Here is a 15,928-nt window from a genome sequence, read left to right as displayed (position 1 = left end):
AATATATAAATAAAATTTAATTTTTGTTTATTTGGCAATTTTTTCAATTGAGTTTGACATTTTTGTTATGGTAAAATAGATACTGTTGATAATGAAGAAATCTAATTGTAATAAATTATAAAATGAAAAGGATGTTGGGAGTTGCTCAACATCCCTATTTGGGTCAAATGATTCAGAATTTGATGATTCATTTTTGTCTTATAATGAAGATATTTCTGAATGCCTCTCCAATAGAAATTTATTCATTATTTTTGGATAATGAAGTAATTGAAATAATTATCTGTGAAACAAACAGATATGTAGATCAATATATTAGTAAGATTCAAATGAAACCAAAATCAAAATATCTTAAATGGAAACCTGTTTCTATTGAAATAAAAAAAATTCTTGGACTTTTATTGTGGATGGGTGTTAATAAAAGAGATTCAATTTAATCATATTGGCTGGCAAACTATGTCTATTTCTTCAGATATTGTTATTGTATTTTTGGTTAATTGCTTATCTGTATTTGTGTAATTATTCAATAAAAAAAGAAATTTATTGCTATTGTTATCTTTGCTTCACAGTAATTTTTTTTAATATGCAAAATTTAATTATTATTCCGTGCCATGAAAACACTATATAAACTTAAATATCTGAACAGACCATTTATAACATAGGTGTAATACATAGAAGTTTCTTTAAATCATAGTATATTTAATATATTATTCTATGGGTTTTAAATTATGCGAAACCTCCGTTTAAATTACTGTATAACACACATGTAAATACATGGAAGTCAACATGTTAAATCAGTTTTCATTTTCATCAAGGTTCTCATTATTCTTTCCTTGATCTTAATTTATTCTACATCACTTCCAAACCTAAAATCCAGTGAGAAGAATAAAAATATTTATTGAAGAACAAACATTTTCAACCTTTACAGAGGCCATCTTCAGGTTCTACTGGTAGAATGCAAATCAAACAAAAACAGAATTTAAATAACGTTTGTTGTGTACAAATGTCACATGTGCAGGAATGCAGTAATAAATTATAAAATAAAAATGTTAACAAAATAAAACAACACTATAAAAAGGTTAAATGTTTATAAATAACAAAAAGTCGGAATAAAATATACTCCAAAACAACTGGAATGCTGATATATAATGATAACATATGAACATAATATATATACTAAGCCAGAACTGTTTACATTACATAGTTGCTAAATGTGCTCAAATACTGCTCTTCAGGCATGCGATATAGGAGTCTTGTCCCTGCTGTTGATAGCAAATAGAAATAGCTCTGTATATATCAAGAATCTCCAGGTATAAATAAATTTAAAAACTCACGCCAATATTTGTATAACTTATGGATACAAATTCACTGAGTTCAGCGTTAATAAAGTTCCTTTAGTATTAACACAAGCACTTTCGACGTCATCTACTTCAGAAGCGTGCAATGTTCCCACCCTCGATCTACCCGGGTGTGGATTGCCTTATATCGGTGCCTAAAAAACAAAACGCGCCTAACATCGTATCGCCAACGCGGTAGCATTTCCATGCATGCGCCGCTAGCATCGTAAAATATAAAGATTCGAACATATCAAAAATTATTTGCATGTTCTTAATGGAATTTCCGGACGCCTGTTTGAATTTAAGTATTCTGTTCCTTTGGAACATCCTGCACGTTTGTCTTGTTAAAATTTGTTCTTTTCACCTGAAGACGACGATTATACACTCATTGAAAGTGCTTGTGTTATTACTAAAGGAACTTTATTAACGCTGAACTCAGTGAATTTGTATCTATAAGTTATCTCCAGGTATTTTAGATGTATTGAGTAATAAGCATCCACAAACAAAACCTTTTTTTTTAATCAGGTTTAACACTGATAAAAAAAGATTTTGTTTGTAGATGTTTATTAGTCATTAAATATTAATGAATGCTTTGCAAAATTTTGTATTTAAAATGAGACGTTCCAAAATTAACATTTTTTTAAAAAAATAATGTTCGTAGAATAATACAGAATTTTTTAAAGTTCTATATTTTGTTATATTGTAATTTTAATTCATAAGTATTCACTTTGTACATTAGCTGATAATTGCCTGATTAGAGATCAGAAATGTTTCTGAATAAATTCATTTTGGTCATCAGCAGTTCTGTCTTAAATTTCCACTTTTTTGCTGTATACACAGTGCACTCAAAAAGTTCCAGAACTAACTACTAATAATACAATTTTTCAGATAAATAAAATGTCATTGTTTATTATTCAACATATATCCCTTCTCTCTTAATACATATTTGAAAACATTCATACAACTTTTGGAAGAAGTGTGCATACTCCTCCTGTGAAATCAAGTTAAAGACATCATGTTCATCCTTCACATGTTTACATCTTCAAAACAGTCTCTTTTCAGTGGCTGTTTTCAATTTGGGAAACAGAAAAATGTCAGATTGAGTCAAATTCAGTAAGAGGGTTAATTGATCATTGTGATTGATTTTATAGTGAGAAATTGTGAAACAATAAGTGAAGAATGTGCCAAGCATTGTCACAGAAGAGAAACCATTCTTCTGATTTGTACATTTCTGGTCTAACCCTGCAAATTCTTCTCAAAAGGCAATAAAGTACTCTTACATAGAAAGGTCTATTCACAATCTGGCCAGAAGGCATGAATTTACAGTGGAATTCATGAATCAAAAAATGAGATCATCATCATCTTCACTTTTGAATTTGTGGTCCTTGCTTTCATTTCTGTCCTCTTCTAATTTGTGCTATTCAGCAGTTTGATGTTATGTGGATGGGTTTACCACATTTAAAACAAAATTCGATTGCAGCTCTTTGTTGTCTTGAAAATCATGAGAACGAAAGAAAGCACACAAATTTCAAACCATCACTGCTTACTACAAATGAGTCCCATTTGATGAAATTTGAACAGAAAATTAAGGGAAAGTTCATACTAATTAGTTCTAGCAATGACACTGAGATGGTGCCACTTATATATCTGCAGCAACAGCAGTCCTGGAACTTTTTGAATACACTGTGTATATATTTAATAAAAAGAAATTTTTTTATATCAAAGAGGCTGTAATTTTATACATAACTGAAATTGGCATATAGTGACAAAACATTCAAGTTATTATAAATAAATGGAGTAACTGTACTAGTAATTGACATTATAAGTCTGTTTTAGGTTGATATGTTGAGAAACATAAATATATAAACTTTTTTATACAAAAAGTCATATTTAAAAGTAAACTTTTACTTTATTGATAGTTAGTTTCAAAATTATTAAAAAACAAACTTCCAAGTAAAAATATTTTTTGTCAATTATATACAAAATTCCAGCAATTGCATTTACAATAATGATCTGAAAAAATTTAATATGGGAAAATAATAATAAAACAGATGAAAAATGTGCACCATTAAAAACAATCATCTTTTCTTAAATTCATTAATGTTGTTTCATGTCTGATTTTGTTTACACTTATGTAAATAGTAAACTGAATGATATAAAATGATCCCATAATAAATTAAAAGTAAATTTTAACATTACCAAAATAATATGTTTTTCTTAAAAAACAAATTTAGTTCATAATTAATTATACAATAAAAATACTAACCTGATCATATCAGCACCAATGGCTGATGCACGTCTTAAACTAACAGTATTTTCTTCAGAAAATCCTAAAGGGCTATTTCCTGAATGTGACTGATTGTTATCAGAAAATAACACTGTTGCATCATTCCATTGGTAAGACCAATATGGATCTTCAATATCTGATATATCTGTTAACATTTCTAATATTGTACATTTAGTTTCAAAATATGATATTTCATCAATTTTTTTAGTCTGCTTATTTGTAAAATCATCAGATGAATATTGTTTTGAATCACTTGTCTTAAGACACGGGCTGCCATCTTTCTCATTTTCATTTCTTGAATTAGAATTATTGGTGCACTCTGTAGGTTTTTCTTTGTCTTGAGAAACTTCTTCATTTGTACTGTCAGCTGCAAATTGGGCTGGAGGTTTAGGAAAAAACAATGTACCTTCACAAGATAAACTTGACAGACAAGTTGTTGGATTTGATACAATGCTATCTGTATTTGATAACATATTAAATATGGAATACTTGTTATCTTGTTTTGATAGAGATTCATTTTTTGGAGGATCTCTGAACTGAACAGGAGGAGACGGAGGACAAATTTCTTCATAGATGTGAAAATCAGTTTGTTCTTCACTTTTTACAGAACTACTTATTCTTTCTAATTCTTTACCATTAACAGCACATTTTCCTATAATTTGTTCAGATTTTTCATCAACTTTGTCAACTAATTCTGTACTTCCATTTTGATAACTGTGATTAACCGAATCAGAATTTTTTGCATTATTATAATTAAAAACATCATCACTAATATCTTTTGAATATTGTTCATTTTCACAAAGAAATTTAGTTAAACTTTCTGATTTAATTAAACTAGTATCAGAAGTATGGGAATAGTGTCTAATTGAAGAATCTTCTTTAGAGAATGTCCTGGAATTATTATTGGTCCCTCTAAATCGAGGCAAAAGTGAAACAGAATGTCTTCTCCTACTATTTTTTCTAATAGGAGGATCAAAAGCTGGACTTTGAGGAACATCTGAGAGTATAAAATCAGAAGATGGCCAATCTAATTCTGAACTTGCAAATCTTGCTCGAGGTGGTGGCGGTGGCGGAGGTATAAAATTTGTTGTTAAATCAGGTAGAGATTCACTATTTGATAAAGATCTATCATTGTCATTACTTAACGATCCTACCATTGATAATGTACTCTGAGAATGCCTAATTCCATTTTCAAGAGGAATTTTTGATCTTGAAGATTTTGTCATTACAGCAGAAATATTACGAGCAGAATCTAATTTTTTGAAACCAAGCAAAACTACAGAATTATTAAAATTACTATGAGGTTTCTTTAACTGTCGAAGAAAATTAGCTGTTCTGGATTTTAATTTTATTTTAGAACACATAGCTAATTTGTGATTGGTTCTCAATGTACCAGTAGGAACATTATATTCTTCACTGTCAGAATCAAAGTCAACTTTAAAATTATTTAAAAATTTTTCTTTTAATGATATTTTTCTGGTAGATGCAGATTGAAATTTTGTATTCATGGAAGCTGACTCAGAAATCCAAGATAAAACTGTTGGACTAGTAGACAACTTTGGATTATCAGAAAGTTTTGTCTTTTGTATATCTAATCCTTGAGAATTTCTTCTTTCTAAATCAGCTTCTTCATCAGGAGATTCTTCGACGAGAAAACTTACATCACATAAACTAATTGTTGATTCTACAAAACAAAATGCAATTTAGATCATTTCATATTTCACATTATTTAAAAATAATATATTTTAATTTCAAATACTCTTTAAAGTTTTAATTATGATATTTAACAAAAAAAAATCATCATTCGTAATTTTTCTACTATTATATTAAGGGCTGGTTGCATGAGTTACAATTTAAACTACAGAGTAACTATTAACCTTGCCACAAATATAAAGAATAGTGTGAACCACAGGGGAGGTCGGGAACCGTCGACTCTCCCTGTACAAACAGCAGGTCGTTAAACCTGCTCACTGTCAGGATAGCTTGTTTTACGATAACAGTCCCTTTGGTTGGGACTCAAATGTCAGGCGAGTGAAGGGAGAGAATTTGGAGTTGATGATAAGGTGAAAGACGTGATTGAGTAAAGGAGTCTACCATATTTAACCAATATAACAACAATTTATTAAAATAAGCAAAATGGACAAAAAGACTACACAAATAGCGTTTCTACACTGCCTAATTTCTCGAGAGAGAGTGTTTTCCCGCTTTTCATACCTCTTTGTAGGTTCCGTGACGGGTAATTCCCTAGAAGCACTCAAATGTCCAAAGGAAAGTGGGTTTAATCCAATTGAGCACAATTATAAAAAGTTCGCGACTTTGGCGATGATCAGATTCGACGATTGTAGATTGGAATTCGGCGGGTTTGGAGAATCGGCGTGATGTCGTCGGTCCAGCGTTCATTAAGAGACTCCCCCAAGAGGGGGTAAGAACTGTCTTTTATAGCTTTTTGTGGGGAATTTCCACCACATGATTGGATGTTCATGAGTTAAAGGTTATAGGTGTTCCAGGGACCTAAAACAAGTGACGAAAGTTGGATGTTAACTGTAAACTTTTCTGCAAGATGAGCTGCAAGTTCTGCAGAGAACAATAGATGTTGATAGTTATGACAGGAAGGTTTACACATTCCCGGCTAAGATCGTTTTTTTTCTCTAGTTCGTTACATAAACGAAAGCGAATTAATTAAAATTTTAGTTAATAAAAGAGCGGGATTTCGTTACTAAAATCCCAGATCTCACAATAGGCTACATTGGTGCATGAGCCACTTTAACTCAGCAGATAGTTTACAGATGAAAAGTTTTTGGTAATGCAACTATGAAATAAGGCAACTGTAACCAAAATGATAAGCAAACAAAAAATAAGAAAAGTGTAGGATAAAATAAAGGGTTGAAGAAAATTGTATATTAATAGATTTGGCATAATTTATTACTGTACTATAAAATGTAAAATACAATTAATTTATCTCCAACAATAAACATAAAACCATTGCCTTTTTACAACCAAACTGCTCTTGAAATTTACAAGCATTATACTATGTTATAGGATCTAGATTTTTAAAAAATATTTTTATTAGGATTAGGAAAAACTTCATTAAAATAGTCTAAATCATAGAAGGGAAACTTGCAGCCTTTTGTGGGTCTAGTGAAACCTGATAACATAAATTGATATAATTTTGTCAACATACATCTTGAGTTATAAAAGTAAATTTTTTATTCTTTTCTTCAATAAAAGTGTCCATCTAAATATAATTTATGTATATTTCTGGTGCATGTGTGCTAAATGTGCAATGCTTATACAACATGCAATAGTACAAGATCTTTCTGAAATGATATCTGACCTTGCAATTACAAAAGATTTCCTATCTCTGGTCTAAATAAAGATCATCTATATTAGAATCAGAACTTATGAACTCTAGAACTTCGTTTTGTTTCTCCAATAATATACAGAATATATTTTAACTGCCCAATATCAGCCAATTAATTAACTTAGCTAGTTATTTACCCCAAAGGTTTACATTCATGCAATTATTTTTGAAATGTTGTCAAGAGTAATTCTGTACATTAATATGCATTTTAACCTTGAGGTTAAAATTCACGCAACCAGCCCTAAGCTGAAATTTTAGAATATAATTTACTTATTTTATCACTTTTACATTTAAAAAGTTTAAAAATATATCTTTCACAATAAATATAATTCAAAAAACAATCTAATAGATTTATCGATATATAACCAATTCAAACACTGTTATTCCCTAGGAATTATCACATCCACAGATTCCAAAAATATTAGCCTTACATCAGAATGAAGACAGGCAACTAGCTCAAGGAGAAACACAAACAACTTTGAAAGAGAGGAAGGATGGTAAAAAGTAATTTTCTTGGATGAGAAAAAGTGGAATCTCAACAGACCTGATAATTTTTATTATTATTGGGCAGACAAAAGACTATATCAAAAGCAGTACTCAAAGAGAGTAGCTGATGGTAGTATACTCATGACTTCGGTGGAGATTGGATAGAATGGAAAGACAGATCTAGTATTTATTGAAGGTTGACACAACTCTCAAACTAATCAGGAGCTTGTCTGGAGGCAGTTCCAAACTTATGAGTAAAAAATTGCTGGAGAGAACTTTGAATTTATGCAGGATAATGCAAGCTTCCATGTATCAAAATCAATGTTATCCTTTTGGACTGGCCACCCCTCAGTGCAGATTTAAACCCAACTGAAAATTTTTGGAGTGACTTGGTTTTCCAAATATGTAGCAGTGAAAAGCAATACAAGACTATCACTGGAACTAAAGACTGCTCTCATTGAGGCATGGGAAAATATTCCTCAAGAATAATTGCAATATTTGATTAATTCAATGCCTAATCTTATTTTTCAGCTTGTTTCCAAAAATGGTAACAAAATCAGCTACTAATTTTAGTTTAACAATATCATAAGTCAAGATGTTCTACTAATTTTGAGCATTCTCTTTTTGCTAATAGTATCTAGTTCTTTTGTTTATTAATCATTTTTCTCCAAACTTGTGTAATAATTGTTAATATCTTACTATAGAACATACTAGAAAATTTCATTACAGTTACATGAAAATAATAAAGTGTTTCTAGACAATCACTGTATATCCTATTATTGTTGGAAAGACTGTATAATTTTGATGCAACAATAATATAAAGCAATTTTTCAAAACGCCACCAAATGGGCAGTTCTAAAGAATAAATTAAAACATCCATAACTTGCATTAAGTTTATTTTTCTCAAAGCAAAAACTTTTCTAACAAGTAAGAAGTTTTTGCTTAGAAAGCTCTAGTATTTACAAGTTATAAAATCATAAATCAATAAGAAGAAAATATATAACTGCTCACACTACATCTGACTTTGATAAAACAGGGTTTTCATTTTTAATTTGCACCAGTTTATATTATTTTCTTCCAGACTGTGAAAAATATTTTACTGGAAAAAAATATTTGAGTAAAATCTCCCAAATTTTGATGTCAACTTCACTTTCACTTCAATTATGTGTAATAAACACTTTTAAAATCTATAATTATAATAATCAGTTTTTCAGCAAAAATGTTAAAGTTTAATATATGAAATGACATACGTGAACCCCGACTGTTCCTAGATGTCCTCCTAGTTATTTCTTCATATCGTTCTTCATATATAATAGGTAATGAATTATGATCACCATCTAAATCAATACATTCTACTTCTAAAGGTGGCAATAAAGTTAAATACTGAGATCTTCTAGCTGCTTCAGTCACTCGCTGATAAAAATCAGTACTATAAAAAAAATAATAATAATAAAATATTTTATACTTTTACTAAATTAAATAAATATTTAAGTTCAGAACTACATAATTATCATCATATAAAAGTAAGCAAAAATATAATTCAACATATGTGCAACAATCAATCTAATTACTTTTGTATACAAACTCACTGATAAAAGATGTAATATTTAATTAAAAACAGAGCACTTTGAGATTTTCTAAGTTATTATACACATTGTTGTCACTACTTATAATAATTGAGCATTTTACTGCAAGTTGTACAGAATTGCAACTGAAGCTAACAAATTAATAAAGAAAATATATACAGTCGGACCCCCTATAATTACGGTCCCTATAATTACGATTCCTATAAAACTACGAAAAAATTGTGACCGGTATCCGTAAAAAACAGTAAAAACCCCCTATAATTACCTCAAATGTCATCGGGCAGCCGAACTACTTTCCCGCCGTCCGTAGCGCCACGCTACGGAGAGATTTCTATCGTCTGGACAGTATTATATAAATTATATATAAATTAGGTACATATAATTATATATTAACTTATTGTAACTTTGTTATAATTAAATATATAATTTCCGCCGTCTAGCGTGGCGCCACGCTACGGAGATTTTTACGCTAACTATCGTCTGTCAGTATGTAAATTAGGTACCGTAAGTCTAATACAGTACTGTAATTTTATACATTTCTTGTGAAAGAAACATTTCTTATTCAACGGCGATTAAAATTATTTATATTAATGATGTCTCCGAAGTTCAAGGAACTATTCGCAGAAAAATAAGTTATTAGAAATCGGCTGTGGTTTGCTGAGCTGTTCCGCGACGAAAACAATGTTGAGCAATGGCAATGTCGAATGGTGACACTCGGTAAGTAATCCTACAATTTTTTATTTATAGCGTAGTTTATACGGATTATTTCCAAAAAAAATATACGTATTTTGGAAATGTTGAGTCGGATTAGTCTAGAATCGATTAATTTTATGGAAGAAAACCTTTCAATCAGCCGTAGTCCGTAAACTTGACACGTGTCGGGCTGTGATTGGAACGACTCGTAAGAAATCGGATTCCTAAAGAATGGAACGTATCTATATCTTATAGGGGGGTCGACTGTAATAACAAATGTTCTCAGTTGTTTGTTTCATATATAAGAAATTGCACCTCAGTGCAAAATTTCCAGCAAAGAAATTCAATATTCTAACATTTTCAGCCACTATTTAATCAGCCCATGTCAGGAACTATAGAATGAAAAAACCAGTGCTTTTTTCGGGGGAAAAAAAAAGGTGGTGGAATGCCCACTAGGGGCATCCCAGGCTAAAATATAAAACAGTCGAAATGACAGTCACCAGTCACAATTAGCACTGCGATTCCTGCATTGCCGCCAAATCATGACATGACCAAACACGAACCAAGCAATATGTCACAGTCACCATAAACTAAGTTTGCAGTATGCATGCATCGTACACAAGATTCAACACACAAGCAGGAGCAGGCTCATCTTAATAATTTTGTTGCCGATCTATGCTCAACAGAGCGATTCAACATGGACCAAACATAAAATTTTCAAAAATTCTCTTAAAACTTTTAAAATATATCGAAAAAAGGTGGTGGAACACCATTCCATTGCATTCTATGACAAAAAAAACGCTGGAGAAAACCGTTCTATAAATAGAATGCCTTTGCATTCTAATGTTAAAGTTTCAAAACATTAGAATAAAGGCTGTGACGTATGTTATATGACGTATATTATGAGTCTAGATAGTATTTCCATGCATTTGGTTTACGAATGGCATCCGTGTTGATGCAGGCTCCATTCCTCTCCACCCTGTAGTTCTCTACAGCTTCTAATGTTTTGCCGGTTGAAGACCTTGTGTATTAGGGTAGCTTGGTCCCAACATGGAGAAATCCCTGGATTGCTTGCATAACATGCCAGAGCTGCAAAACATTAGAACATTAGAAGCTGTAGCAATCTACAGGGCAGACAGGAATGGAGCCTGCATCAACACAGATGCCATTCATGTACAAAATGCATGGAAATACTATCTAGACTCATAATATATGTCATATAACATATGTCACAGCCTTTATTCCAATGTATTTGAAACTTTTAACATTAGAACATAAAGACATTCTATTTATAGAACGGTTTTTCCATTCTACAGTTCCTGATGAGGGTCGATGAAATAGTAGCCGAAAACATTAGAATATTGAATTTCTTTGCTGGAAATTTTGCACTGATATGTAATTTTTTATTTACATGTACAGTTCCAGTTTTTTGGTACAGTTGGTGTTTATTGCTTCGTATGTTTGAGATTTTGTAATAGCTTATTATACATCCTAAATCTGAAAATAAAAAATGTGAAAACTACAACAATCAAATTCCAGAAATGATAAAGAACTAAACCATACTCTTCATTTTGCTAATTAATCTTTAACAGGCTAGCTTTTGTTTTTCAAAATCAAAAAAAATATTGAAAAAAAACAATTTGAGAATAGGACATTACAGAAGATATCTATGTTCAAAAATTAGACACAAAATATATAAATAAGTTTAAAACTTTTTTAAATAACTGCAAAAACATATGGTTTGTTAAGGAGATTACTTTGAATAGTATTAAAACTACTTTTTTTTCAAAGTTTCTTCTTTCAGTTCAATATGTAGTTTATATTGAATTTATATACTTTTGATCTTAATTGTAAAGTTTAGAATTTATATGATTATAATACTTAGGATGAAATTAATATAATTTTTATAAATTATAACACACAAAATACCAAATAATTAAATACTAGTATTTTTGATAAATAAATCTTATTGTTTTCAGACAAGCATTGGAATTCAAAATTCATCAAATAAATGGATGTTTCAAATAATATTACGTAGAACAGATAGTTCAAAATACAACAGCAATCTTAATTTTTGTTTTATTTATAGAATTGTGGTTGCAAATATTAAGTCATTAAAAATTATTCATATTAAAGCTTCACAAGGTGCAATCCAATGTTGTGGAGATGGTTAGAGTGGGCTTACAGCTTATAGCATTATATGTTTTAACTTCAAACCCATGAAATAAACCCATTCTAATTTTCCCACATAAGTTTTAACATTAACTATGGCATTCATACTTCTTCTCCTTATCCATAATCTTTCAGAATGATATATTTTCATCCTGTCTTATCTCTTCTAATGTTTTTCTTCATTTCCATCTAATTTCCACATTTTCCTTTAATGCAGTCTCTACTAAAAGCATTGATGTTTCCCCTTTCTTACAGTCTACAGACTATTCTATCAGTATCCCTTTTTGTCACTCTCATATAAAATGTTCTCATTTTAACTTTCTTTTCTATTGATGTTATTTATCAAGTTTATTAGCACCAGTTACCATTTTGTATTTTGTGTGTTACAATATTCTTATATTTAAATCAATTAATAAATATTTAGTATACCTATTTTCACATGGTGTGAAAGCAGATTCCCTTGTTCTTTCAATAATAAAGAAGGCTTCAGCAAAACGTTTCACTCTTTGAACATGACGCTGTCTAGCTAAATGATGACGAACTTTTTCTTGTCCAACAACAAATTGTAAAAACTTTTGCCATAATACAATAAGAGCACCACATAACAATGCTATATCACTATTTGCTAATATTAAGAAATCTTCTTCTGTATTTGCTCCCTATACAGAAGAAAAATATTTAAACAAGTATTTAAAATAATTATTCATTTACATACTAATATTTCTAATTTTTCAACATTATTTAATAATCATTTTATTTACTTAATTTTAATCATTGGCACTTTCCTTCTTATTTTAATTTATTTAGCTAGAATGAAATCTCTACATAATCTAATATATAATCGAGACGAGTTGATAATAATAATAATGATAATAATAATAATAATAAGCGCAGAGCCCAAACAGTTAGGAGTTGAAAGTTGAAATTTGGTACACAGATAGGGTAAGTCATGAAAACGCACACTAAGAAAGGATTTTTCGAAATTCCCCCCCGGGGAGNCAACACGACCCTGATTGAGAGAGAGAGCTCACAGTAAGTTTGCAAGATGGTAAATACCTTAATCACTTGTTGGTCCTAGGAAGTGGTAATCCTAGATTTGGTGAATTGATGATCAGTTCAATGAAGACTCAGTGACTCTGGAAGAAGGAAAGTTCTTTTTCTCTTGCGAGGGCAGCGAGTAACAACGGCTGAAATCGGCGAACACACGCACACTTAAGAAAAAGGGTTGATGATGACTGCTCCAACTTGTTGTCACCCTCTCCCTTTTATTCGGTAGCTCCTCCTGGGTTTTTCCCATGACTTTGTTAGGAGGTTTAGTACATTGGGACCAATCGTCACATTTTCATTCATTGATTCCGGGTGACACATTCAATGTATCATCTTCAACAAGGAAATAAATCAAGGAAAATAGTTTAATTATCTTTGACGATTTTAGCAAAACAACTTTAACGAAAAACTAAATTGAACAAAAATTTTTTTCACCAAACTTGGCTCTCACACTTATAATAGAGCAGATTTTCATTTTCAGTATTATAAATGTCATGATAAGTATAATAATTGACAATGTTTTTAATTACTTTTTGTTTGGCTAGAATGAAATCTCTACATAATTATAGATATTGCAATTATTATTTGACAATTGTAATCTTATAATGCATTTATTTACTAAAATTTTGTCAAATTAACTATAATTTAAAATTTGTATATATAATTCTCTCTTTATTTAATATCTGTTATTTAACTTCTAGTTTTTCATTCCTAGCTATCAATTTTTCTATTTGAAGAAAAAAAATTAATAGCTAGGAATGAAAAACTAGAAGTTAAATAACAGATATTAAATAAAGAGAGAATTATATATACAAATTTTAAATTATAGTTAATTTGACAAAATTTTAGTAAATAAATGCATTATAAGATTACAATTGTCAAATAATAATTGCAATATCTATAATTATGTAGAGATTTCATTCTAGCCAAACAAAAAGTAATTAAAAACATTGTCAATTATTATACTTATCATGACATTTATAATACTGAAAATGAAAATCTGCTCTATTATAAGTGTGAGAGCCAAGTTTGGTGAAAAAAATTTTTGTTCAATTTAGTTTTTCGTTAAAGTTGTTTTGCTAAAATCGTCAAAGATAATTAAACTATTTTCCTTGATTTATTTCCTTGTTGAAGATGATACATTGAATGTGTCACCCGGAATCAATGAATGAAAATGTGACGATTGGTCCCAATGTACTAAACCTCCTAACAAAGTCATGGGAAAAACCCAGGAGGAGCTACCGAATAAAAGGGAGAGGGTGACAACAAGTTGGAGCAGTCATCATCAACCCTTTTTCTTAAGTGTGCGTGTGTTCGCCGATTTCAGCCGTTGTTACTCGCTGCCCTCGCAAGAGAAAAAGAACTTTCCTTCTTCCAGAGTCACTGAGTCTTCATTGAACTGATCATCAATTCACCAAATCTAGGATTACCACTTCCTAGGACCAACAAGTGATTAAGGTATTTACCATCTTGCAAACTTACTGTGAGCTCTCTCTCTCAATCAGGGTCGTGTTGGGTATATCGATACATATATATATCCCTTCAGCAATTGTGCTAAGCATCTAATTTACTTTTAGCCATTGAGCTAAGCTTCTGAATGATGGAAACTTGTAACCAGTATCTTGTAGAATTTGTAAATACTATCTATCCATAAATGGGTATTTTTGGGTATATATGGGAAAATAATAACTTTTGGAGTGTACTTCTTCTGGTTCTCTCCTTCTGCCTCCATTCTGGGTCTGAAACCCGCAAATGTGACTGCTTGCACAATAAATTAGCAGCCAACTGTACAAATTACACTAGAAAATTTTTATAAAATTAAAATCCTTTATAAATAGCAGTTTTTCCAAAATTAGGCATGTCTAACATTTTTTTTTTATAATAAATAACAATTTTATCTAATAATATTAAAATAGTTTAGTTCTTACATTTTCTTCATAATAAATTTAAAAGCTTAAAAATAAAAAATTTGTTTTTTTAAATATACATATATATTTGTTTAAAAGTTTTTGTAAAACATACAAATTACATTAAGATACGATCAGATAATTTTATATATATATATATATAAAATATATCAGACATCTGATACATACAGTGGTGTAGCGTGGTGGGGGCAGCAAGTGCGGCCCGCCCCGGGCGAAAGTTTTTAGGGGGTGGCAAAATTTCACAATAAATAATAATAATATCTTATAAAAGTTTGAACCATTTCATTACATATTTTCGTTGTACATACGATTCGGACCGATTGAAATGAGCACAGAATAGTGTTACCATCTGGACAGTCCAGGATATAATGCACAACCTATCAATTTTTTTTTTTTTTGCTTGTACAAACCATTCGTATTCATATACACCTCCAATATCCATTAGCGCTAAGTCATCTAGGTTACTTATGTTACTCCTACCCAAGTCTCCCTAGTCGCTAACTGTAACTGATTTAGAATTGGCATGCACTGCACATTATTCTTTGCATTGCAAAATGGCATACGCATGCGTCAGGAACTTCTGTTCGAACAAACCTCACCTGCCGTCTGGGTCAGCAATTTTAAAAAGGTGGCAACACTAGCACGGAATTTTTCATTACTTATTCTGTGACGAAACTGAATTTTAGTTTTTTAAATTGAGATACCTAAATAAGGGAATGGCAAAATTTTTCTTTGCCCCGGGCGACTGACACCCATGCTACTCCACTAAATATATATATATATATATATGACATGGGCAAATGCGGCTCTTGCTGAAAGTGTTCATTTCTGCTTTTTATTATTATTTTTACAATTTTATTTCCACAATTTTGTGAAATTATGTTTATTAAAAAAATTCAATATTTGTTTTATATTATATTTATATTATATAATAAAATCGCGGTACAGAACTGCTGTACAGAATAAAAAATTACAGAACTGCAGCTCCCATGAATTTTGCAAAACCTACATTTCGTTTCTGAAATTTTGCTTTC

At 30.5% G+C, this 15,928-nt stretch overlaps 1 protein-coding gene across 1 annotated transcript in view; it reads right to left on the bottom strand.

The window, feature by feature from the left end:
• The window catches only part of LOC111630647 (protein FAM135A-like), a 114,156-nt gene that overhangs the window by 43,735 nt on the left and 54,493 nt on the right, over positions 1–15,928 (bottom strand). The window contains 3 exon segments of the mRNA XM_023374784.1: positions 3,601–5,305; positions 8,719–8,897; positions 12,349–12,578. Coding sequence (XP_023230552.1) covers positions 3,601–5,305; positions 8,719–8,897; positions 12,349–12,578 — 2,114 coding nt within the window.

The sequence above is a fragment of the Centruroides sculpturatus genome, unplaced genomic scaffold, assembly GCF_000671375.1.
Source record: "Centruroides sculpturatus isolate CEXI.00-Female unplaced genomic scaffold, Cexi_2.0 scaffold626, whole genome shotgun sequence".
Classification (NCBI taxonomy): domain Eukaryota; kingdom Metazoa; phylum Arthropoda; class Arachnida; order Scorpiones; family Buthidae; genus Centruroides; species Centruroides sculpturatus.
Note: the sequence above shows the minus strand (reverse complement) of the source record. Positions and strands in the feature narration are given on the sequence as shown.